The 26,900-nt window shown below is 44.7% G+C and overlaps 1 protein-coding gene across 1 annotated transcript in view; it reads left to right on the top strand.

Moving 5' to 3' along the window:
* The window catches only part of slc4a10a (solute carrier family 4 member 10a), a gene marked incomplete at both ends in the record, with an annotated part of 37,076 nt that overhangs the window by 4,766 nt on the left and 5,410 nt on the right, over positions 1–26,900 (top strand). The window contains 16 exons of the mRNA XM_080526361.1: positions 9,026–9,107; positions 12,429–12,572; positions 13,236–13,377; positions 13,655–13,815; positions 14,597–14,785; positions 16,825–16,907; positions 17,182–17,339; positions 20,201–20,288; positions 21,035–21,181; positions 21,883–21,983; positions 23,388–23,562; positions 23,704–23,837; positions 24,009–24,254; positions 24,757–24,862; positions 25,500–25,661; positions 26,605–26,718. Of these exons, the coding sequence (XP_080382487.1) occupies positions 9,026–9,107; positions 12,429–12,572; positions 13,236–13,377; positions 13,655–13,815; positions 14,597–14,785; positions 16,825–16,907; positions 17,182–17,339; positions 20,201–20,288; positions 21,035–21,181; positions 21,883–21,983; positions 23,388–23,562; positions 23,704–23,837; positions 24,009–24,254; positions 24,757–24,862; positions 25,500–25,661; positions 26,605–26,718 (2,232 nt within the window). The remainder of the gene's footprint in view (positions 1–9,025; positions 9,108–12,428; positions 12,573–13,235; positions 13,378–13,654; positions 13,816–14,596; positions 14,786–16,824; positions 16,908–17,181; positions 17,340–20,200; positions 20,289–21,034; positions 21,182–21,882; positions 21,984–23,387; positions 23,563–23,703; positions 23,838–24,008; positions 24,255–24,756; positions 24,863–25,499; positions 25,662–26,604; positions 26,719–26,900) is intronic.

Here is a 26,900-nt window from a genome sequence, read left to right as displayed (position 1 = left end):
AGTGATGGAAGGAAGGGTAAACAAATGAGAGAGTGTTTGCGTGCATGTTTGTCTTGGTTGGTTTATGGTCCCTAAAGCAGCAATTCTGTTGGCTTTGCCTTATGTTATAGGCTGTGTGTTTCTGTATTTCTGGGAATGTCTCATAAGGTAAGAGAGAGCCTGTGGTATAGAGATATAGTATAAGGCTTTGAAAATCTCTCCTGTGATGCTGATGCTGATTCTGCTACCATCGCCACGGTAACCAAGGCCATAGGGATCAGATCCCCGACGTCTGCCTCTCCAACCAATCAGGTCGCTCTAGCAGCTCCTGCTAATCCGCCTCCTCCCGTAGCTAGCTGGAGCTTTCAAGTCACCCTGCACTTTGAGCACATGTACTCACTCTCCCAGGAAGACAGAGCTACAGTCAATAGACAGATCTCGACCTGATGGATCTACAGTTCATGTCACATCGAGAGTGCTTGAAAAGCCATACACTATGTATTAGTGTAGAGTGGGAGGTCACAGTACAGGGCACAATACAGACCTGTTCTCCATATCTTTAATGTATACCTCATGACCTAGATATCATATTAACATAAACATTTCTCATCCCTGTGGTTCAGTGCGTCACAGAACCTCCCAAGAGAGGCAAATGAGAAAATGTGGAAATTGGGTCACAAGGCATGTGTCCTGGAAAGCTGTATTCTAATGTCCGTTGTTTCCTGGGAACGGCTTGTGTGAACAGTAGGTCTGTGATTTTTACTGGTTAAGATAACGGAACATAACCCAGGCACACCTTGTATCAACATCAGAGACATTTTCTGTGTTTATTATTTCTTAATGCGTTCCTCCTAAAAGAAAATACCACCAGATATGCCCTACTAGTGTTGCAGTTATTGTTCTTTCCGCCACAAGTCCAAGTTCAAGGCCAAGTTAGTGTCTTTCAGAGATTATTAGGCTCTGGTTGAAAACAAAGATTCTATTTGTAAGATGATAGAGAATTAAGAAGGCCTTATTTCCGCTTGATTCAATTCATTTTATGTCATTATTTAATTAATGTTTAAGAGAATCATGGATTCAAGCATTATCAAACAAACAGAGAGTTAAAGCATTATCAAACAAATTCAGGTTAAAACTGAAACAATTATCCAAACCAAATGTTTACTTCCTCTGCTGAAAATCATAGGTAGGTTTAATTTTGGCACTTGAACGTGAGCATGTATAATTTGCAAATTAATAGTTCAAGGAAAGACATGTCTCGAGCAGGGTTTGTGTGTAAGCCTTTGTGTGTTTGTGTTTGTGTGTAAGCCTTTGTGTGTTTGTGTTTGTGTGTAAGCCTGAAAACGTTGAGAATTTCAAGGTGAAACATATCAAAGGATGGAGGTCATTGACCACATTATTTTTCAGTGCACGTCAGATGTAAGATGAGAGTCTCCTCTCCTAGCATTACATGAATCACTAACACCATTCAAATAAATTGAATGGTATACACAGCATACACAAGGTATACACAGCATAATATCCTGCTTGTTCAATGTAAAAATTGGCCCACATACATGCATTGCATGAATATGAACACAACAGGCCCAGAAGGTTTGCTTTAGCTTCCTCTGCAATGAATGGGGGAGGGGTGCCGATGGGAGAGGTGTGTGTGTGTGTGTGTGTGTGTGTGTGTGTGTGTGTGTGTGTGTGTGTGTGTGTGTGTGTGTGTGTGTTGTTCTGCAGGACCTGGTTTTCCAGCTCTAAGACCAAGACAGCTGTTGGTCTTGTCACCAGTAGCAGCCAGATGAACAGAGACCTCCTATTCTAGGGCAGGTGGTCTCCAGGAAATGCTGACTTTATTGGTTTTTTGAGTTCACTCACTCAATAATAGTCCAATAATGTCAGACATAGAACTCATTAGAAAGAGTGGCTGAGTTCATAGACTATAGACAGTTCAGTCAGGATCAGGGCTGGCCCAGAATTGCAAGCTGATTTGGGGCAGTGGTGGTGGTGTATGGATAAGGGATTGTAAGCGCCACCTGGAAACTGTAACTCTAGATTCTGGGCCACCTGCTCTGCTGCGTGCAAATTGTTTGTAATCCTTTGAGTGATTTTGGTCTTGGAGGCTTTGGCTGTGTTTCTTTTGCCATTCTGTCGTATCTTGATGCTGTCTTGTTCAGGGGGCGGGGGTTAGTGAAAGTTAGTGAACTGAGAACATGAGCTGAGAAAAAGTAGAAGGAGTAGAAAGAGTAGAATATAAAAAAAGAGTAAAAAAAGAAGAAGAAGGAATTACTGGACTATATGGTGCTAGATGCTTTTCAATCCAAAGTGCTAATCAGGTGGCCAGGGTTCGTCGAAAACACCAATGTTCCCTAGAGTGAGGAAGTATGCAGGGTTTTGCTCAGAATTTATGTCAGAGCAGTGCTTTATGTCAGAGCAGTGCTATTTGTCCTCTGATGTGGTCTCCCTATATTTTATGATAAGAACATGACTAAGCATGTGATAGATGGACGGATGGACGGACGGACAGACAGACAGACAGACAGACAGACAGACAGACAGACAGACAACCAGACAGACAGACAGACAGACAGACAGATAAATAAACAGTCAAATGGGACAATTTTCATTCATAATGGTTTGAATGATGCCCATTTCTTGCCCTGCATTCTATCTATATTGCAATACTGGGTAGTGCGGGAGAGAGTACAGAGAGACTCAATGTCAAGCACCAAGGTGAGCATGGTGCTCTGCCCAGTAGAGATCAATTTAATATGTTCCTGGCTGACATCCGATGGAGCATCCTCTTTTAGGATCTGGCCCAAGACTGACAGCCCTCCCCTCCCCCACTGTAGCCCCGAGGTTGTTCATTCATCCACCCACTCCCATCCAGCCAACTGCTGAAGTACATATGGATTTGCTAACACATGCATGGCGTGCGGTGTGTGTGTGTGTGTGTGTGTGTGTACTGTGTGTGTGCGTGCGCGCATGCATAATTGTGCATGCACGCGCGTGTATAGAGAGATAGAGAAAGAGAGCAGCCCCTCCTCCACCTCCTTCTCCATCCTACCTCCCCAGGGTCTTAGTCACATGATCCAGGCGCCGACTCTGATGACATCACCAGCAGTGCCCATGATGGGAGCTGATTTAATCAGTGCTATGTAACGGGGGCAGGTCCAGGTTGTCCCCGAACCTCTGGTCCAGGGTCCGATCCAGGGGTTTATCCAGCTGTAGTAAACGTTAGGATTAAGAGTAGATTAATCTGATCCGAGATCTGGAGCGTGTAATGAAGGCAGTGATGTGTGTGTGTGTGTGTGTGTGTGTGGGGGGGGGGGATGTTGCGGGCTCCCTGCTGATCTGAGGTCAGAGCTCAGATGCCCGCAGGAGATCCCCAGTTCTATTAATAAAAACAGGGACATGCAGGATGATTTTTTTCTCAAACTGAACAGAGGTCGGGAAACAGCACTGAGCAAACCCGCTCCTGTGTCTTGTACAGAGAAAGAGAGCATTGGTGTTTGGGAAGGATTTGTTCCCCCTTGGTTGGTTCAACAAGCTGTTATCTGTAGGAGGATTAAGGCTGCAGTCAGTTTAACCCAGAAAGTGAAACTAAATATGAATGAATATCACAGACGATACATGGGGCACTTTTTAAATATCCGGAATGAACTGAAATGTGACATGGTCTGGAGGAAAGGGCCGCATGTCAAACATTTTCTCAAGTCACGCAAATGAGCAAAAAGCTTCTTTAATTTAAAAAAAAAAAAGTTGAAAAGTTACACAAGTTGAAGAGCCCACTCGATATAACAAACAACAGTTTTAGGATCACGTGTGTTTTGATTCAGAGCGTGTTTCTCTAAGCTATTTGGTTTGAGGTGTACCAACATTCAAATAAGCATCTTCTTCTTACTACCCCACTTCACTTTTTAACCAGACCCTGTCACAAATGGATTGACCCTAACGTTGAAAAAGCATGAAAGGAATGTATAGGACCACAAGTAGCTCAACGTTGGTTCCCACAGGGCTGCACATGTTTAAAGTAGCCAGACACACCTGATCCAATAAATCAACCAATCATCAGGTCCTTTATGAGCTGAACTAGATGGGTTAGTACTGGCCTAGAATAAAACCATGCAGTTCCCTGAGGACCAGAGTTGAGAGACTCCATTGGAATGATGATCCCAGTGGTCTCCTGTGTGATGTCACTGAGTCTGAGAGGATTTCCCAGAGGGCCGTTCTCCTGGGCCACTGGTGGGGTCTGCCCCTGGAGTCACCCTTCACATTTCTCCCAGGGTTGTCACTCTTTCTCAGCTCTCTGGTAGGATTGCTTTGGTAGGATTGCTGAACATGTCTAGTCTCTCTCTTAACTATTAACCATCTGTCTAGGGTCTAATGTGCGTGATGAAATGTGCGTGTGTCTGTTCGTGAGTCTGTGTCTAAACCCCCCAACCCTCAACATCTGTCTGCAACACTCCCATGATCCTTTGGGCTATCTCACATGGGCATCCATGTGCGTGTGTGTGTGTGTGTGTGTCTTTGTGTGTCTTTGTGTGTCTGTGTCTGTGTGTCTCTATCTTAATCCACTTCACTAAGAAAAACTCTCATAGGATTGAAAATGTGCCAGTCAATAAGTCTTTGTAGTTGTGGTAGCAGACTTCAGCTGTGGTTGGGCCAGTGTAAACCAGAGAATACTGTACACATACTGTGGCGTAACACTTACTACCACTGAGCTTCACTTTGTATAATAGTGGCACCACATTTCTGCAATTTCTGCACTACAAATAGTTACATGTTCGTTCATTGTGTAATTTCCTTAATTTAACCCCACTGAATTCAAATATCTGTAGTCTTCATTTCTGTCTCTCCCTATAGGCCAACTGTCTAACCAGTCAGCTTTCGATTTACTGTTTACGTTTTCCAATCATGTTAAGTGCTGATTACATTAGATTTAGAGACAGATTAGATTTTCAAACGATGCGAAATCAAATCTAATTTAATCAAATCAAATCAAAGTTTATCTATCTACAGGATACAGATATAAACGGTATAATAAAATGCTTGAAATGAGTAACCTCTCAACAGTGCAGTGTAAATGTATAACGATAGCAATAAAGAGAATGATAACAAAACACAATAGACAATAAGGCACAGTAAAGTACTAATAAGGTAATAAAGTACTAAGTACAATCAATATAATACAAATTCAAATGGCCTGATTTATTCTGTAGCATGTAGCATTGTTGCCATTCAGCTGTTTGGAGATTATTGTTAATAAACATATGGCTGTGAGAGAACATCTGCAGTTGGTTTTGGTGACGACCAAAGACTCATTTCCAAGATGAGCGTTAGCTCCCATTAGGCAGGCATCTGTGTGTGTAGCTCAGACAATCATGTTTCACAGGTTTACCACAGGCATCCACCACCTCCTACTCAGTAAAATGCCACCTCTACTAAATTGATGAGGTTGGCAAAAAAAGAAGACGGTAGCCCCCTGACCTTGCCAACATCATTGTATACTGAGAGAACAAGAGTTGCTTCCTAGGACCCAGATTAAATTCAGACTAAATAGCATGTGACATGATGGTTATGTCTCAAGTTTCTTGTGTCTAATAACTAGTGTATTCCTTTTTAGTACCAGTAGCCTATAGCCCTACTTCCTCGTTCCTGTTCCTGTAGCCACATTACAATCCAGATTGTTGAGTTAACACACTTCAGAAGAAGTGTGAAATCTCAAATGTTAATCTGTCTGAGATTATGCACATGAGGAAGCTCTCCTGTTAAAACCATGACAAAAATAATGAAATCTGGCACTGGAAGGAGTGTGGCTCTTAATATAGCGATTGGCCACTGTAGCTATGGTGACTGTTGGGGAAGGTTAGCCTCATGAAGCTGTGTGTTTATTTTGGGATGTGGCCTCTGGCAGCCGGGAGCTCTTATATACAGTCATGTGAAAAAATTAGGACACGCCATGAAATATTCAGTTCCTTTTTAATATTATAATATTTGTGACGGGGCATGGTTAAAAAGTTCTCAACTAGGGCAAAATCTTTTTTCTGTTTTTTCCGGATTATGAAAGGGTAGATTGTAAGCTTTAAAATGATGTGTCATACATTGAAATCTGAAACAAGTTGAAGAAGTCATGGATAGTTTAATGGTGATACCCCCTGAACCACCGTACTGAGATATCTAGCCTCAAACTTCTTCAGAGACGTTTTTCACAGAGGTAATGGGTGGGAACAATAGCTGGTTAACTCCACCCTAATCACTCCCTCAAGACAACCACACCCTCAAGACAACCACTCCCCCATTACACTACCTGTCATTACCTACCTGTCATCTGTCCGTGGGGTTGTCAGCTAACCCTCAGGAAGCAAAATTGCAGGGCTGACATGTTTAAATAGCTAAATAATAATAATAATAATAATAATAATTCAAGATTCATGATTCATCATCATTTTATTGCCATGTGTGCCAAAAGTTTATTACGTCCCATTACAAGTACAAGAGAGTAAAATTCATGGCAATGGAAACAATTAGGCAAGATACAATTGAGCAATACAATAATAGAATGGTAAAAAATAATAATGTTGTCCGTGTGCATGCATTTATCATTATAGTCCATAAAGCATCTAGTGGTACTTCGGCGTAGTTCCTTCCCATCCCATCTGGGCATCAAAGCTGTAATAAAAAAAGAAGACAGTACATTTCAAATGATTGCCCACTGTTACCAATACCACTTTTACGAAATAGCCTACTACTATCTTCATAAAATAGAATTGCTTATACAAAGACAATGACAAATACCTGAAGTGCTGGTGACTCTCATCAAGGTGTCATCTCTCAGAACCTCTCACCTCCTCATTCTGTAACACACATTTCAGGTCAGAGGTGTGGACACTTCTCTAGTGTAGGTTTTCCATAGACTCAGTGTACTGTACTTGTACTGAAGTAGGCTAGTGAAATCATTTCAATTCACAGTATTATTCTACAGCAAATCTACATATCAATGAATTAATCATTATTTTTGGTTCCACATAACATTACCAGGGTTTTTCCTGGCTCAAAATGAGGCGGAGGTGGTACCAGTGTGTAGTAGATGAGTGTAATAGCAGACTAATCTACCTATTCTAGTCATGCGCACTGTATGTCCTTTACGGGATTCCGTACCTTGAAGTTTACGAGTAAAGTCACACTTACCTTGAGTCTGTGTCCGTGCATCCTTATTAAGAATATTACAGTGGCGACGAGTTGATGATATCGTAAAAACATTACAATTCTTGAAAAGAAAAAAACTTGAACTTGAAAACTGACCAAGTGAACTAGAAGAAATAAGGAACCTGCGCCGTTTTTGTCAAGAAGTGAGTGCGGCTAGCAACAAGTCAGCAAGCAACGTTGCCGCGGCATAGCGATGAAGTCATGGCTTTGATGGGCTCTGCTGCCCTCTGTTGGCGAAAGTGAACACTACTGAATATTCTGGTAAAATCGTTTCTAAGGCAATATATACATTTTTTTTTTTAAAGAAAAAAAATGACTACTATTGGAAAAGTACCTGACTTTGATTCAACAAAGGAGGATTTTGAGTCTTATCTGGAAACGTTTTGAGAGTTGGCTGTTTGACATCGGGGGGGACCCATGAAGCGGGGCTGTCTGGGGGTCCTTAAACGAGCATCAAACACTTCATTTCTTGCATTCTGGTGAATTGATATGCACCAATTTGTGACCTTTCTGCATCAACTTATGGTGGAAATGTCATTATTTATGTAAAGGAAAACACAATATTCAGGCACCAGATGACCAATCAAAATATAATGTAATATAATGCAATATAAGGCTCTCAGGCATTCTGTACTTTCAAATATGTATTCTCCTTGAGCAGTCAATATCAACTATCAGCTATTTCGCTAGCGAAAACGAAAGCTAACTTATTTGCGAAACAGTGCCTCCGCCACCACGTCGGCGCAGTGCCGCAATTGCAGTTAGAAATGACAAATCCACCGTAGAAAATACGACTGTCAGAGTTTTGTCGAGAGCTGCTAGAAATATGACGGAGGCGGCCGCCTCAAAATTCTCTATGCAGGAAAAACCCTGATTACCGTTCATTACAAAAGCATTTACTTTTTCTATAATCTATTACATCTCTAACAAAGCTACCTATCTAGCTAACAAGCTAACACTTGTTTGGCTAGCTGGTACACACACACACACACACACACACACACACACACACACACACACACACACACACACACACACACACACACACACACACACACACACACACACACACACACACACACACACACACACACACACACACACACACACACACACACACACACACAATGGTGCATGAAACATACTGTACAGTATGTTGCATGTTTAGTAGGTCTGCAACAAATGTATTTATTCATTATGTTTTATCTTTGACAACGTATTTCTTCCATACACATCTAGAACCTTCTTTCTGAAGGCCTCAGAGAGCTTTCTTGATCTCGCCATGGTGATACCACTCCTTTCAACAGCAAACCAAACTAATGTCTGAGGTTTAAATAAGACAGGCCAAAATCCCTAACAATGTACAAATCATTTGCACCTGATGTGGTGCACTCAATTCTAATTTTAGCCATTTTAAGTATAAATGTGGGGTTGTCCTAATGTTTTCCTCACAAGAAAATGGCATTTCTATTAATTACATTTTACAAATCATTTTAACAAGATTTCTTTTAAATTGTATTTGTTTAGTTATATTACCTCCATCTCTCAATAAAGATCAAATGTCCATATGTTTAAGACAATGGTTTTCATGGGGCCTATCTTTTTTCACATTACTGTAAGACTCATAGCAGTTCAATTAAATGTACCCAATGTTACAATATGAACAAATTAGTAGCTTCGGCATGTTGAGCGGTCGTTGGGCCAAATTCGTAACTCTGCAGATTAAACTCAGTATATTTTCTGTGAATCTCCATGTGTTGAGGACATTTGACGTGTGTGTTTGTGTGTGTTAGGGCTGAAACAATTCTTATAATAATTTGTCTGACCAGACGTGTGTGTTTGTGTCTCCTAGAGGACTGATGAGGAGGCGGTGCTGGACCGGGGGGGCACTCGCTCCATGCTCAATACCAACTTTGAGAAGGAGGAGCTGGAAGGTAAGAGAACCTCTCCGTCTCGACGGCCTTCGTCTTCAGACGACCACTGCTGCTTCTGATAATGTAACGTCTGCTGCCGTGGAAACGGTGACGCTGCATGGGCCCAGTATAGTAACAGAAAAGTCCCCCCAAAGACACATCCCCAGATGTGACCCCTATGGCTTTGTAAGAGAGAAAGCTGTAGGGAATCACTCACTCACACAAGCTTGAAGACACACACACACACACACACACACACACATTCATGCGTCACTGGATGCCACAGAGACAGCGGGCGAGTGATGGAGAGACAGAGAGAAGACGTTCCATGACATCAGCAAGTGCACAGTGCTGGGGAGATCAGATGGGCTATTTATATAAAGGCTCCCATCTCTGAAAGCCGAACGTACCTAAGGTCCTCGGGTTCCTCTCTTTTTCCAAACAGGCATGTCCTTGGTTGTCCTATTGTGTTTTTTTCCCTCTATTTTCTCTATGGTTACGGTTTTGGTGGCTGATGTGGTTAGTTGTGAAGCTCCATTGTTGCTGTTTGTGCTTTCCACGTAGGTGACCAATAAAGAATAACGTGTTGTAATGAACAGAACATGCTGGTTCTTATGTCAGAGTGGTGAACATGCTGGTTCTTATGTCAGAGTGGTGAACATGCTGGTTCTTATGTCAGAGTGGTGAACATGCTGGTTCTTATGTCAGAGTGGTGAACATGCTGGTTCTGATGTCAGAGTGGTGAACATGCTGGTTCTTATGTCAGAGTGGTGAACATGCTGGTTCTTATGTCAGAGTGGTGAACATGCTGGTTCTGATGTCAGAGTGGTGAACATGCTGGTTCTTATGTCAGAGTGGTGAACATGCTGGTTCTGATGTCAGAGTGGTGAACATGCTGGTTCTTATGTCAGAGTGGTGAACATGCTGGTTCTTATGTCAGAGTGGTGAACATGCTGGTTCTTATGTCAGAGTGGTGAACATGCTGGTTCTTATGTCAGAGTGGTGAACATGCTGGTTCTTATGTCAGAGTGGTGAACATGCTGGTTCTTATGTCAGAGTGGTGAACATGCTGGTTCTTATGTCAGAGTGGTGAACATGCTGGTTCTTATGTCAGAGTGGTGAACATGCTGGTTCTTATGTCAGAGTGGTGAATACGTTTGGAACATTCCACTCCCTCCTCCTTTTGTTCCTCACCACAGGCCTCAATTAACCTCTGTCCTTGTATCTAATCCAGTCTGTGATGATGTCAGCGTGTTTTCAGGTGACTCAGGACGGTAGTTGTGTTTTCGCCTCACGCCACGGCCACAGGTAATGGTGGTGTGATGATGTCACTGGTTGGTTACGTCCGGTTCGGGAGAGGGAAGACACGAGTACAATACCCTCTCTCTCTCTCTCTCTCTCTCTCTCTCTCTCTCTTTCTCCTTCTCCCTCCACGTCGATAGAGAACAGATGAGTTATTACTTAATGCTGAGTTTGCTTGGATAAATCAAGTGCTACGTATTTCTGCCTTGTTAGAATCCTGCCCAGCAATTAGTTTTTCTAGATTAAATTCAACGTTTTTGTCATTGCACAGAGTGTAATGAAATGTATTTTTCGTTCTAGACACAGGGTCAGCCATCGTCAGCACCCCTAGAGCATTTAGGGGTTAAGTGCCCTGCTCAAGGGCACAACGGCAGCCCAACGGTAGGCACCTTAGATATGATGCCAGCAACCCTCCAGTCACCAGCAGCTCCCTCGAATCAGCTACCTTCCTGCTAGCTGGCCTCTCTAACCTCTAGGCTACCGAGAGGTTAGAGAGGTAGTAACAGCCTTGTATTGTAGATAAAGATAGGCTGGTCATAGTGTTTCTCCAGCTGGTGCTGTCTGGAGAGCCTTGAGAGGTGTTTTGCATGCATAGCCCATTTCACCCCATAGCATCTCTGTTGTATTAAGATCCGGGCTTTGACTTGGCCATTCCAGAACCCTTTATTATCCTTGCCATTCCAAGGGATTTACTAGAATGTTTTGGGTCATTGTCATGTTGCATGGTCCACATCCGCTTCAGCTTGAATTTTTGGACAGATGATGTAATATTTTTCTCACGCACCCTCTGATACAATAAAGAATTCATAGTGGATTCTATGATGGTGAGGCTAGACCCTGTTGCAGCAAAGCAGCCCCTAACCATGACATTTCCACCCTCATGTCATTTACACCCTCAAGGTGTTTGTGTAGGTTTTCTCTGCCAGACTTTAGTCTTGCCCTGATGTTGTTGTTTTTTTACAGCAAGAGTTTCCTTCTAGCACACCTCCCATGAAAATCATGTCTCAATCGCAGTCTCTTTCTGATGGTAGTTGCATGTACTTTCACATCAACTGTGTCAAGAGCAGCAGCTACCTGTAGGTCCCATGATGTCATTTTAGGATTGTTGGAGACTTTTTTAAGCATCTTGTGGCCAGTTCTTGGGCTGAACTTTCTAGGACGGCCAAACCTGGCCATGTTGGCAATCGTTTTAAATGTTCTCCACTTTTCGGACAGTGGAATGGCTGATTTCTAATTGTTTGGAGATCTTTTTAAATCCCTCCCCAGACTCAAACACATCTACAACCTTCTTTCTGAAGGCCTCAGAGAGCTCTTTTACTCTTGCCATGGTGATACCACTCATTTCAACAATCAACAGCAAACCAAACTAAATGTCTGAGGTTTAAATAAGACAGGCTCTTCCAAAATCCCTAACAATGTTCAAATGGTATTGTAGATAAAGACGGGCTGGGCATGGTGTTCCTCCAGCTGGTGCTGTCTGGAGGGCCAGTCGTAGGGGTGGACAAGCTCTGGTCTTGTCGATGTCATGGTTGTCTCTCAGAGTCCATGTTAGGCCCACCGGGGCAGTGAGCGCTTGCCTTGGCAACGAGAGGAGAGAGTCGACACTGATTACACTCATACTGCCCCCGCAAGCCCACACCCACGCACACACACATGCACGCACGCACACACACACACACACACACACACACACACACACACACACACACACACACACACACACGCACACACACACACACACACACACACACACACACACACACACGCACACACACAGACACACACACACACACACACACACACACACACACACACACACACACACACACACACACACACACACTAAGGGGGACTCTCTGTCCTCAGTGAGTGTGATTATTATTGATTCATCTGTTTCAACGCCTCATCCCTTGGTCCTTGATGACACCAAGGGGTGACGTTGATGTATACTGACAGTGTGATTATGGTGTAGATGCGAGGATTCCTCAGCTGCTGGGGATTGTGGGTGTTGTAGTCCATCTCTGTGTGTTGTGTCCCCAGGTCACCGTACACTCTACATTGGGGTCCACGTCCCTCTTGGCAGGAAGTCCCACCGACGTCACCGTCACCATGGCCACAAACACAGGAAGAGGTCCAGGGAGCGAGACTCTGGGGTGGAGGATGGCAGAGAATCTCCCTCCCACAGTAAGCCTATGGGGGTAGTGTGCTGATGAGAACTGTTCCACATCCATGTTTCCCACAGGATTTTGGGAGACTGCGGTGGATGGACCACGCGTAAAAAAAACAACGAAAAAAACAAAGTCGAACACTTTGCGCAACAGAGTGAGCAGCACTGAAATATGTGCAACCCCCCCCCAAAAAAAGTTTTGGTTCGTTATGAGACTATGGCAGGACAAATTAGACTGGCTCCCCACCACAGTCTCATCTATGTATGGGAAACACTGCGGATATGCTGTGATTATGTTATGTATATGTATATGTATATGTTGGAGGAAGGCACTGAACTCAAGTCCATTGATGTTCATTCACATGGAAATGTTCAATGTTTTTGATGGTGTGTGTCTCTCTTTCCCTCTGTCTCTCTCTTCCCACCTCATGTTCTCTTCTTTCTCTATTTCTCCACCCCTCCCTTTCTTTTCCCCTCATTAATTTTTCTCACCCTCTGCCCATTTCTCTTTATTTCCCACACCACCCTCTCCCCTCTCCCCCACCGCCTCATTCTTTTTCATTCTCTCTCTCTCTCTCTCTCTCTCTCTCCCCCCCCCCCCCCCCTCTCTCTCTCTCTCTCCCCCTGTCTCTCTCTCTCTCTGTCTGTCTGTCTCTCTCTCTCTCTCTCTCTCTCTGCAGCAAATACACCGGCCCAGAGGGTGCAGTTCCTGCTAGGGACAGAGGATGGTGACGAGGAGCACATCCCCCACGCCCTCTTCACCGAGTTGGACGAGATCTGCCTGCGGGAGGGCGAGGACGCAGAGTGGAAAGAGACTGCCAGGTAACATTGAGACACGTCACGTGACCCCCATCTGACAGCCAACCAGATGGCTGCGCTCGCCTCGGTGCAGCCATGTCATCAGTTTCTTGCATGTATTGAATTTCTCCTCTGGGATTAATGAAGAGTTCACTGATCCATCCTATCGATCGGTCTACTTTGAGCACAGTCGATGATGTGCTCCGCTGGTCGTCTCTTATCCTCAGTCAACTGGAAGGTTCCAGGGTGTTTTGGATTGTGAGATGATAGTGATCTAAAGCATGTGTGTGTGTGTGTGTAGGTGGCTGAAGTTTGAGGAGGATGTGGAGGACGGAGGCGAGCGGTGGAGTAAGCCCTACGTGGCGACGCTGTCCTTACACAGCCTGTTCGAACTGCGTAGCTGCATCATCAACGGCACAGTGCTGCTGGACATGAGAGCCAACTCACTGGAGGAGGTCGCAGGTAGAGTGAAACTGCTCCCGGCAGGGCAGGGCAGGGAAAAGGGGAATGGACCTATCACTAAGCCACGCCCCGAAATAGAAATTGTCCAATGGTCACTACAGAAAGCTCTGACACCCTCTGGGGGGTAGTGGTGGTCTAGTGGATAGTGAGTTGGACTTGTGATCGGAAGGTTGTGAGTTCGAATCCCGCCTGAAACCACACCACTACTAGTGTGCCCTTGAGTAAGGCACTTAGCCCTCAGTTACTCCAGGGGGAATGTCCCTGTAATTCGTAATTGTAAGTCGCTTTGGATAAAGGCGTCTGCTAAATGGCAAAATTATTATTATTAATTTAAATTACAAACAACTCGCTAATATCTAATGGTGAAAAGCTTCTAGACTAAATGTTCTTGTCATCTTTAAAAAACATGTCTATTACTTGCTGTGGTAAATCAGAAATCTGAAATTTGCCAACTCCCGCCATTGTAAGTCATTGAATGTCATTCAGTCACGGTCGGTCAGTCAGTCACTGTCAGTGAAGCGTTGTTTGTTTGTCCAAGTGTTCAAAGGGGGCGTGGCTTAGCGATAGGTCCATTGCTGTATGTTCTGTATAGGAGAACCTTGCTGGGAGTTTTGGGTGGGGTTTGGTAGGGTTGGGTTGTGGGCTTTTTTAGAAAATCGAAATGGCTCATATCGATCCAAAACTGTAGTGTGGCCTTGTATGTAAAGCTTTGTGTGTGGTGTATGTGTGTGTGTGTGTGTGTGTGTGTGTGTGTGAACCTGTTTTTGCGTTGTGTTGTCAGACATGGTTCTGGACCAGCATGAGGCGTCGGGCCCCGTGGGGGAGGACGCCAGACGGAGGATCCGTGCGGCTCTCCTCAAGCAGCACCACCACCAGAACCACAAGAAGCTGGCCAACCGCATCCCCATCGTACGCTCCTTCGCCGACATCGGCAAGAAGCAGTCTGAGCCTCACTCCATGGACAAGAACGGTGAGCTACTGCAGCAGCACTGGGGTTGTTCAAGTGTGGTTGGGTTAGGTATTCTGTTTGGTTTGAAGCAGACCAGATTACACATTTCCATTCTTACCGATGGACACATTACTATTCTATTCTATTCTATTCCATCCCATCCCATCCCATCCCATCCCATCCCATTCCATTCCATCCCATTTCATTCCATTGTATTGTATTCTATTCCTTCTTTCAGCCCTATTCCATGATGTACAAACATCATATTTAAATGCATTGAGGCGTGGCCGTTTCGGTACATTGCAGAATATTGTGTCATTTTGGTGTGCTGTTTGTTATCTCACCTCTCTCCTCTGTTGTTTATGTTTGTTTGTGTGTCTGTGTATATGTGTGTGTTTGTGTGTCTGTGTATATGTGTGTGTTTGTGTCAATGTCTGGTTTGTGGTGTGTCCTTGTGGAGTTTGTTTTTTCGGTTTGTCCCTATTCTATATGTGTGTGTGTCTGTGTTTGTGTATCTGTGTGTGTGTATCTGTGTATGTGTCTTTGTGTGTGTATCTGTGTTCGGGTGTCTACACATCCAGTCAAGAGCCCTCTCCTCTCTTACACCTTTAAGTCTTCTTCCCGGGCCTCTAGGAAGGCTGACTCCAAGAGTGGCTCGCCCAAACAGGTCTCTCCCTGCGGGGCATGGCCTCGGTGTGTGTGTTGCCCTTCGTGTGTATCCACCCCCTCCTCCTCACCTGTGATTACTTCCAAGGCCTGTACCCACTTCCCCCCAGACACGCCACCCAACGGAACTAAAGCCAAGCGCTTTAGCTTCCACCAAGCTGTGGCACAGGGCTACTGCCCTCTCCCTTCACTGGACACAGAGGACGAGACCCACACAGGCAACTCTAGATGACCCCGTGATACTAGTGTCATTAGTGGAATTAGTGTCTTACTGGCATTAGTGTCTGTCTGATAGCACCATCACTGCTTAATGCTCTAGTCCCACCAGGCAGGCTTTGACTTGGTTTAGGAATCTATAATTCTTAACGATATTATCTGACATGCCACAGAAGAGTTGTGTTGCCAAGCATCACCCAGAAACCAATCATAACAACTGACTGTATATCGGCGGAGGCTGGTGGAGGCAGAGATCAGAGGACGGCCTCATTGTAATGAGGAAGCGTTCCATGCATTACCTCCTCCGATTCCTACCTCCACTAGCCTCCACTGCTGTATATCCACTTATAACCTCCATGCTGTTCCTTATGAGCTCTCCTAACCTCTGTGGTAGTATGAAACCCTCACTGAAAAGTGGTGGCCATTTTGAATACATCAGTTGTCATTGAATGTAGAATAGAGTATAGTACTGTCACAGTAGAGGCTGGTGGAGGGAGAAATCAGGGGATGGGTTCATTTTAATGCATGGAATGGGATGAGGAATGGTATCAAACATGTGTATTTGATGCCATTCCTTGTTCCATTCCATGATGACAATGAGCCCGTTCTCTAATTTCTACTTCCACCAGCCTCCCCTGTACTGCATGGAGTGAAATAGTACAGAACAGAACAGCATGGTGTAATCATATCATATTGTATCACTTAATTACTTAATAATCACTTAATAATCAGCGTTGTGATCTATTCAAAATGGCACATTGCTTTCACACTGGAAAGAGCCTTGAGATGGGCACTTAAAGATGCAATCTGTACCCAAATAACCAAAAAGCAGAGCAAACAAACTGTTACATTCGCCAAGACCCAACACTCTGTTTTCAAACCAGTGCAGAGATGCTTTTTAATTTTTTTTTTTTACCAGAAATGAAAGATTACAGATTGCACCTTTAATCCTATTCATGGTCTCGATCTTGATTATAATCCCTTAATAAATCATTTTAATCACAGGGGCCAGTGTCCCGGACCCAGATTAAGGCTAGTCCTGGTCTAAAGACTGCGCTCAATGTAGAAGTGCTTTCTAACCCAGGAGAAGTGTTAATCTGTGCCTGGGAAGCCGGTCCGTTGTGTGGAGCCTCAGGTTAGGGTGAGAGTGACAGATGGGGTCCCTCTGTTGATCACAGGTCAGACGGTGTCCCCCCAGTCTCAGCCTGCTACTACAGAAGGAAGCGTGAGCAGGGAGAACAGTGCTGTGGACTTCAGTAAGGTAAGGCCCACTCACTCAGCCAAGCTAGCTGGACACACTGTGGAGCCACAGAGTCCAGAGAAGTTCCCAGGTCAGCTCCATTATGAAATAATGCCAATCATTTTAGAAGAATCCATATTATTCTAGGTTTGTATAGGTGACATGAATTACGTTATTGCACTGACGTATGCCCCAATGCTAAATGCTAACCTGCCCAACCCCATCATAATAATTCAACTCTCACATGATATGTAGTGTCTTTGCCAGTGCTAATACCTGCTTTGTTGTACTGAAGATAGACCTCCACTTCATGAAGAAGATTCCTCCGGGTGCAGAGGCCTCCAACGTCCTGGTGGGGGAGCTAGAGTTCCTGGAGCGGCCTGTGGTGGCGTTCGTACGTCTGGCCCCCGCCGTGCTGCTCAACGGCCTGGCGGAGATCCCTATTACAACCAGGTCAGAGAGACCACATGAGATCCCTATTACAACCAGGTCAGAGAGACCATAAGAGATCCCTATTACAACCATGTCAGAGAGACCATAAGAGATCCCTATTACAACCATGTCAGAGAGACCACATGAGATCCCTATTACAACCATGTCAGAGAGACCATAAGAGATCCCTATTACAACCAGGTCAGAGAGACCATAAGAGATCCCTATTACAACCATGTCAGAGAGACCATAAGAGATCCCTATTACAACCATGTCAGAGAGACCATAAGAGATCCCTATTACAACCATGTCAGAGAGACCATAAGAGATCCCTATTACAACCATGTCAGAGAGACCATAAGAGATCCCTATTACCAGCAGGTCAGAGAGACCTCATGAGATCCCTATTACAACCATGTCAGAGAGACCATAAGAGATCCCTATTACAACCATGTCAGAGAGACCATAAGAGATCCCTATTACCAGCAGGTCAGAGAGACCTCATGAGATCCCTATTACAACCATGTCAGAGAGACCATAAGAGATCCCTATTACAACCATGTCAGAGAGAGACCACATGAGATCCCTATTACCACCATGTCAGAGACACCACATGAGATCCCTATTACCACCATGTCAGAGACACCACATGAGATCCCTATTACAACCATGTCAGAGAGAGACCACATGTGATCCCTATTACCAGCAGGTCAGAGAGACCTCATGAGATCCCTATTACAACCAGGTCAGAGAGAGACCTCATGTGATCCCTATTACCAGCAGGTCAGAGAGACCACATGGTGTTTTCTATTGGCTATCAATATGATGTTGTGTGTCCCTCCCTCACACCAGTTCACTGGCTCCATCAGCATTTACACAAACAGGTTCCATTCCACCACCAACACACTTGATTAAACTAAGCAAGAGCTTGGTTATTAGTTGACCAGCTTGGTTATTAGTTGCGCAGCTTGATTATTAGTTGACTAGCTTGGTTATTAGTTGAGCAGCTTGGTTATTAGTTGACCAGCTTGGTTATTAGTTGACTAGCGTGGTTATTAGTTGACTAGCTTGGTTATTAGTTGACCAGCTTGGTTATTAGTTGACCAGCTTGGTTGTTAGTTCACCAGCTTGGTTATTAGTTGAGCAGCTTGGTTATTAGTTGACTAGCTAGGTTATTAGTTGACTAGCTAGGTTATTAGTTGACTAGATTGGTTATTAGTTGACTAGATTGGTTATTAGTTGAGCAGCTTGGTTATTAGTTGACTAGCTTGGTTATTAGTTGACCAGCTTGGTTGTTAGTTGACCAGCTTGGTTGTTAGTTGAGCAGCTTGGTTATTAGTTGACTAGCTTGGTTATTAGTTGACCAGCTTGGTTATTAGTTGAGCAGCTTGGTTATTAGTTGACTAGCTTGGTTATTAGTTGACCAGCTTGGTTATTAGTTGAGCAGCTTGGTTATTAGTTCACCAGCTTGGTTATTAGTTGACCAGCTTGGTTATTAGTTGACTAGCTTGGTTATTAGTTGACCAGCTTGGTTATTAGTTGAGCAGCTTGGTTATTAGTTGACTAGCTTGGTTATTAGTTGACCAGCTTGGTTATTAGTTGAGCAGCTTGGTTGTTAGTTGAGCAGCTTGGTTATTAGTTGAGCAGCTTGGTTATTAGTTGACTAGCTTGGTTATTAGTTGACCAGCTTGGTTATTAGTTGACCAGCTTGGTTGTTAGTTGAGCAGCTTGGTTATTAGTTGACCAGCTTGGTTATTAGTTGACTAGCTTGGTTATTAGTTGACCAGCTTGGTTATTAGTTGACCAGCTTGGTTATTAGTTGACCAGCTTGGTTGTTAGTTGACCAGCTTGGTTATTAGTTGACCAGCTTGGTTATTAGTTGACCAGCTTGGTTGTTAGTTGACCAGCTTGGTTATTAGTTGAGCAGCTTGGTTGTTAGTTGACCAGCTTGGTTGTTAGTTGACTAGCTTGGTTGTTAGTTGACCAGCTTGGTTATTAGTTGACCAGCTTGGTTATTAGTTGACCAGCTTGGTTGTTAGTTGACCAGCTTGGTTATTAGTTGAGCAGCTTGGTTATTAATTGACCAGCTTGGTTGTTAGTTGACCAGCTTGGTTGTTAGTTGACCAGCTTGGTTGTTAGTTGACCAGCTTGGTTATTAGTTGAGCAGCTTGGTTATTAATTGACTAGCTTGGTTATTAGTTGAGCAGCTTGGTTGTTAGTTGAGCAGCTTGGTTATTAGTTGACTAGCTTGGTTGTTAGTTGAGCAGCTTGGTTATTAGTTGACTAGCTTGGTTATTAGTTGACTAGCTTGGTTGTTAGTTGAGCAGCTTGGTTGTTAGTTGACCAGCTTGGTTATTAGTTGACCAGCTTGGTTATTAGTTGACTAGCTTGGTTGTTAGTTGAGCAGCTTGGTTATTAGTTGACTAGCTTGGTTATTAGTTGAGCAGCTTGGTTATTAGTTGAGCAGCTTGGTTATTAGTTGACCAGCTTGGTTATTAGTTGACTAGCTTGGTTATTAGTTGACCAGCTTGGTTGTTAGTTGACCAGCTTGGTTGTTAGTTGACCAGCTTGGTTGTTAGTTGAGCAGCTTGGTTATTAGTTGAGCAGCTTGGTTATTAGTTGACCAGCTTGGTTATTAGTTGACCAGCTTGGTTATTAGTTGACCAGCTTGGTTATTAGTTGACCAGCTTGGTTATTAGTTGACCAGCTTGGTTATTAGTTGACCAGCTTGGTTATTAGTTGTTAAATCGAACACATAATATGTGGAATGGCTGGGGTCCCCAAGTAACGCGTTTAGAAACACTTGATTATATGGTGCTTACCTAAACTCTTTTAGGGTTTGACCACCTGTTCTCTTACCCTTGTTTTGTGTCCTTCTTCAGGTTCTTGTTTATCCTGCTAGGCCCTCTGGGAAAAGGGCCACAGTACCATGAGATTGGCCGATCCATCGCCACACTGATGACAGACGAGGTCAGTATTGAGAAACTAAACGTCAGTGGCTGATCGCTATTAGTCACATAACAGAGTCATATGATATCCTGCAGGGTCACATTCATAGTGACATTGCCTCGACCCACTGGAAAGCCGTGAATGGTATCTGTTGTGCCTCTGTCAAGTTATAGCATTGCATCGTGGGGTAGGCCTACTTGTTGATTGCAGGAGTTTTTCTCATTTATAGAGGGTCACAGAGCCTAGCTTTTGTAACACAGATTTAAAGTGCACCTTTGTTTCATTACTTTCTATACTGGATAGGTTTTCTTTTGAAGAGTACCATAAGAGTACCATAAGAAAAAAACTAAAACAAACAAAGAGTAATTTGTGATAGGTGTATATACTGTGCATCATTTTGTATATGTGTTACGGTACATGTGGGAATACGGTACATGTGGGTTAGGGTTAGGGTTAGGTGCTAGGGTGACTTGGTACATGCTGGCATGTCTAACCCTAAGCCTAACCTTAACCCTAACCCTAACCCTAACCCTACCCCTAACCCTAACCCTAACCTTAACCCTAGCACCTAACCCTAACCCTAGTTTTCCCACATGTACCGTATTCCCACATGTACCATAACATAGGTACTCTTTGAATAAAAACGTTGTTTTAGTACCATCATATCGCCACGGTAATATTTCCCTCATGCTCTTAAGGTAAGGTTCACTACATGTCCTCACAGCCTGCGGGGTAGGGAGGATAACCCTGCGTCCTCTCTCTCCCAGGTGTTCCATGATGTGGCTTACAAAGCCAAGGACAGGAATGACCTGGTGGCTGGCATCGACGAGTTCCTGGACCAGGTGACGGTCCTGCCTCCGGGGGAGTGGGACCCGTCCATCAGGATAGAGCCGCCCAAAAATGTGCCCTCTCAGGTGAGCCTCTCGGATGACATCATCCAGGTGACGTCATCCAGGTGATGAGTCGGGTGATGAAAACCCACCCTGCAACGTTGTCATTCAATGCATGTCCTGTCCTACCATCTGTGAGCTAACCCTGTCTGAACTGTGCTGGATGGACTTTGCTGGTGTTCCCCAGGGATCCGTTCTAAATTCTTTAAAAATCAATTTGTATTTTTTCCATCATCAGTTATTTTTGGCTATGAGGACTTTTCATCAGCCCATGTTGTTTGTGGAAGAAACAAATTCAGCCATCCAACATACTTTTGACAAAACCCAACAAATAATGATACATTAAAGGGATTGTTCCCTCAAAAACAAAACAACATTTTCAAGACATTTTCAACTGGAACTGTGTTCATATTCAGAGCCATCTGTTCCCACTAAGGGCCTACATGATAAATCTGCAGACTACAATCTTAAATGAATGTGAAAGTCTGGCACCAATTAGATTGGATTTTATGATGCCAAGCTTTCCTATTTGAGATTGAGGTGCCATAATGCATAGGTCTCTAGAGAACAGATGGTGAGGACTATAGATTCAACTTGGAGCACATTTGAGGTGCGAAAACATTAGACATAATTAAGTTTTTGAGTGAATCATATATGTTTTGACCCATTTCCATGAAAGCAGAGCTGATGTTGACAGTTGACTGACAGTGTTATTACCCAATCAGGAAAAGCGCAAGGTCGCTCCTCTACCCAATGGTGTGACAGATCTGGGAGAAGCAGAGGATCATGAGGGCCATGGAGGGCCAGAGCTACAGCGCACAGGGAGGTAGGTTTATGAGTGTGTATGTGTGTGTGTGTGTGTGTGTGTATGTGTGCGTGTGAATGAGAGAGAAAGAGAGAGAGTGTGTGTGTGTATTCGTGTTGAGAGTAGGCCCCCCAAGCATTTCAAGTGTGACACGCTGTCTGAGAGATCCTTTGTCTTTGGCTCTTAGTTGCCCGTTTGTATCCCTTCTCTGTCCCCTGCAGTAAATCGAGTCCTCTTTTAAAACAAGTCATCCCTGTGGGTCACATTGACCCTGTGACTCTCTCACATTCCTCATGCTCGGGGTTCACAAAACAAGCTGAAATTTAGAGTGATGTGCGTTTGGAGTCATCAGAGCGTTCTGTCCGAAATAAGATAACATATAATGTTACGAAATAAGTATTTTTTTATGGGTTGGAATGTTACAATTTCTTTAGCTGTGTAGTTTTATTGAATTAATATCAATGTCTGGTATACATTTCATGTGAATAGCTGCAATGGAAATATGTCTTTTTTTTAATGTGCTGAATACTTATTTCCCCCATTGTATACATCACTAATTAAAAGCCATGGTCGCCTTAGCCAACCATTCGCTGCTAACAAGCACTTGGTATGTGCCTCTCATAGACACCTAATATGACCTGTTTCTGCCATCTGTTTTGGGTATTTAGTCTGAGAGAAAAGGCTACAGTGTAGTGTAGCTTAGAAGGTGAAGCTCCCTGGTATGTAGCTACAGCTCTCATCCCCACAAAGATTGGCCTCAGGCCCACTTCTGCTATGATCTCCCAGACTGCACGGCTTTGCCGCTCAGCTGAAATACGAGTCAAAATCACGCCCACTGTTACCCTGGCAACCGCCTCCGGCTAAGTGGCCATGCCGCATCTTAGAGTGGCCTGAGAATCTGCTGGCTGACTGTGTCTCCATCACCACAGGGGAGGCTGTGAGCGCCTATGTGTGCTCTTATAGAATGCTATAGAGAAACACAGACAAATCCAAATCATGCAAACATGACAAACACACAACATATGGTGCACGCAATGATGGTTCCTGTTTTTTTAAATGCTTATTGAAACTGAAAAATGTATGGGTACATGTATGCGGGAGTGTGTGTGTGAGTAAGTGTGTGTGTGTGTGTGTGTGTGTGTGTGTGTGTGTACGCTTGTGTGTGTGGTGAAGCTTACTCTGTGTGTCTAAAATACAGGGGAAAAACCACACACTTGGAAAGCACATGTAAAGCTTAGGTTTTCCTCCTCCATAATGCAGGGTGTACAAATGTGTGATAAATATGAAATCTTAAAAACTAAGATGACCGTCTAAGGTCAGTCACAGTTCTGTCCAAATGGACATCCTCTTCCCACTGGCTTACCCATTTGTGTATGTGTGTGTGTGTGTGTGTGTCTCTGTGTATTTGTGGGTGTCATTTTCCAGGTTCTGTGGGGGCTTATTTTTAGACATCAAGCGCAAAGCGCCCCACTACCTGTCGGACTACACTGATGCGGTCAGCCTGCAGTGCTTAGCCTCCTTCCTCTTCCTGTACTGCGCATGCATGTCCCCCGTCATCACCTTTGGGGGGCTGCTGGGAGAGGCCACCGAGGGACGCATAGTAAGACCAGATAGAATCACCTTTATTGTTCCCACGGTGATGATGATGATGATGTTCATGATTTTGTGTGTGATTTCGTTTGTGATTTTTGCTTTGTAAAGTCATTTGGTCCATGACTGTCTTTGTCTCTCTTTTGTTCAGAGTGCAATTGAGTCCCTGTTTGGAGCCTCCATGACCGGCATAGCCTACTCCCTGTTTGCTGGGCAGCCCCTCACTATACTGGGCAGTACTGGGCCTGTATTAGTCTTTGAGAAGATTCTGTTCAAGTTCTGCAAGTAAGTGCCTGTGTGTGGCTGTGTGTGTGTGCCTGTGTGTGTGTGTGCCTGTGTGTGGGTGCGCCTGTGTGTGTGCGCCTGTGTGTGCATGTCCAAGCATTAATCCAGGATGGTGTGTGTGTGTGTGTGTGTGTGTCTGTCTGTCTGTCCTCCCCCCCCCCCCACGTACAGGGAGTACGGGCTCTCCTACCTATCCCTGCGGGCCTGCATCGGCTTGTGGACGGCCTTCCTATGTCTGGTCCTGGTTGCCACGGACGCCAGCTCCCTGGTGTGCTACATCACGCGGTTCACGGAGGAGGCCTTCGCATCGCTAATCTGCATCATCTTCATCTACGAGGCCCTGGAGAAGCTCATCCATCTGGGGGAACACTACCCCATCAACATGAACAACGACCTGCAGAAACTCACACAGTACTCGTAAGTGCAACTGGTAACTCGTATGTTGGACTAGTCCTCATACTAGGTGGAGCCGGTCCTCAGAAATTGTCTTTTGTCTTATCATCAGAGGGCAGATGGGCAGTGTGGGAAGTTTATCCAGCTTTCCAGTAATGCTACAAGATTATTGTTTTACTGTATATTGAGTAATCCCACATGTTAGGGTCAGGGACATACATCATGTCATCATCCCAGATCAATGTACAGCGCAGTTAAGTGTCCCTTTCATGTTTGTGAGGCTGGATTATTATTATTATATGGATTAACTCTAATTATGTATTTTTATTGGGATGTTATATCCCTAATATCACATTCGAGATAGGATACTATGTGCGTGTGAGTGTGTGTGTATGTGTATGTGTGTGTGCGCACGTGCGTGTGTGTGTGCGCGTGTGCGGGGATGGGTGGTTGGGTAGGTGGCTGGGTGTGTGTGTGTGTGTGTGCGCACACACTCATACATGTATGTGTGTGTGTGTCCCTACAGGTGTGCATGTGTGGAGCCCAGAGATCCCAGCAATAGCACCCTGAAGTACTGGGATGCCAGGAACATCACGCCATCAGAGGTCAACTGGACAGCCCTGGAGGTCAAGGTAAAGAGGGGGACATCCTGCTCCTGTGTTCAGGGAGGGTTCAACCACCCTTCATTCAGGGAGGGTTCAGACATTGGCAATCTGTAGTCCTCACCTCAGTCTGTAGACTCCTCACCTATTTTTTCTTCATGTCGAAGTATTTATTTCCTGGAAGTGGGGTTAGATGAGGGATATTGGATGTGCAGTGTCTCTCTCCTTGTGTTGTCTCTTGGTAAGTGTTTTTTCCCCCCAGAAGGAACTAAAAGGATTAAGAACATGTGGGCAGGATTTCACAGGATGTTAGCTGTGCAGAAGAGACACATTGTATGAGACACATTCTTTTTAGCGTCCTCCATAGATCCGTCATACCTCCGGAGGCTTATTATGCCACTTAGCGCCGCAACGGGGGTCTCACTTGCCAGACCACCCCACACATGTTGAGCTCGTGTGAGACTTGGAAGTCTGGCTGGTGAGAGGACTGTCCCAGTGTGTGTGTGTGCGTGCGTGCCTATGTGTGTGTGTGTGTCTGGGCGCACACTCATACATACTCTATCTGTGTGACCCATATACGGGTGTACTAATCCTCCTGAACACCCAACGGTTCCCGTCCCAGTAGGTCAAGTCTTTTTCCCCCCCTGTGCTCTCCTCCGGTCCCCAGGAGTGTGTGGCGTTCCGGGGTCTGTTTGAGGGCAGCGCCTGCGGCCCCCACGGCCCCTACATCCCCGACGTCTGCTTCTGGTCCGTGGTCCTCTTCTTCTCCACCGTCTTCATGTCGGCTTTCCTCAAGGAGTTCAAGACCAGCCGCTACTTCCCCACCAAGGCAAGGACGACCTCTGTCCTCCGACCAACACACGGCACACTGCACTATTACACACTATGTACTTCACACTTCACTATTACACACTATGTACTTCACACTTCACTTGCGACCAACTTCACAACTTCTGAGTGCATCTCACACATGGCTGAATTTCCACATTGACCCCTGCTGTGGCCTCGCCCTCTACCTTCCTGGCTAGAGGGTGTAGGCAACACCTAGGATTCATCATATAAGATGATGCACTTCGAGTATGTGCTGTCCATGTACTGTATGTGAGGCGTGTAAATAACTTTTTGGCAAAACATTTGTGGAAATGTCAGGTATTTTGTGCTGGCTCTGACAAGAAAATGAATATTATGCATATAACTGCTATCCTGCGTGTGTGTGCTTCCCCTGTGGATATTTATTATTAGGAGGGTCAGAGCTGACGTTCAAATGTACTATGTACTGATGCCTCCTTGTGGCCTTCAAGGGATCCTACATTTACAGGCATATGTGACACATTCTAATGCTTTGGTCCTCATGTCGGGATCCGATCAGACTTTTCTTTTGAAAAATTTGAATACGTTTCCGCGTTGTTGAAAATCAATGACACATTGCTAGTCAACTAACACAGCTTAGCTTGTTTTGTGAGCCTGCTAACAATGTAAAGTAGTCTTGTAGTTAACTAGGTAGCAGTGGGGATTACTCACCGAATCCATTGCATTGCAGCATTTTGGCTTGACTAGAGAGTTTGTGTTGTGATTCTCAACAACGTTGGAACGTAGTTCTGTGTTTCAAAAGAAAAGTCTGAACATTTTGATCGGTTGTCGACATGATTTGAGGACCAAATGATTCGACTGCGTCACATATTTATACTACATCACTTCAGTTCCCAATTTGAGTGTTCTCCTCTCTCTCTCTCTCTCTCTCTCTCTCTCTCTCTCTCTCTGCTCCTCCTCAGGTGAGGGCCATCATCAGTGACTTTGCCGTGTTCATCACCATCCTTACCATGGTCCTGGTGGACTATGCGCTGGGCGTACCCTCGCCTAAACTGCAGGTCCCCAGCAAGTTCAAAGTAAGTCGTAACACACACACACAGGCATGTACACACACTCGCACGCGCACACACACGCATGTACACATGCTTGTACACATGCTTGCACGCACGCACGCACGCATGCACGCATGCACACACGCACGCATGCACGCACGCACGCACACACACACACACACACACACTGCTACAACAAATGTATT

The sequence above is a fragment of the Nansenia antarctica genome, assembly GCF_963989245.1.
Source record: "Nansenia antarctica genome assembly, chromosome: 3".
Taxonomy (NCBI): Eukaryota; Metazoa; Chordata; class Actinopteri; order Argentiniformes; family Microstomatidae; genus Nansenia; species Nansenia antarctica.
The sequence above is the reverse complement of the archived record's forward strand: the minus strand, read 5'-3'. Positions and strand labels throughout refer to the sequence as shown.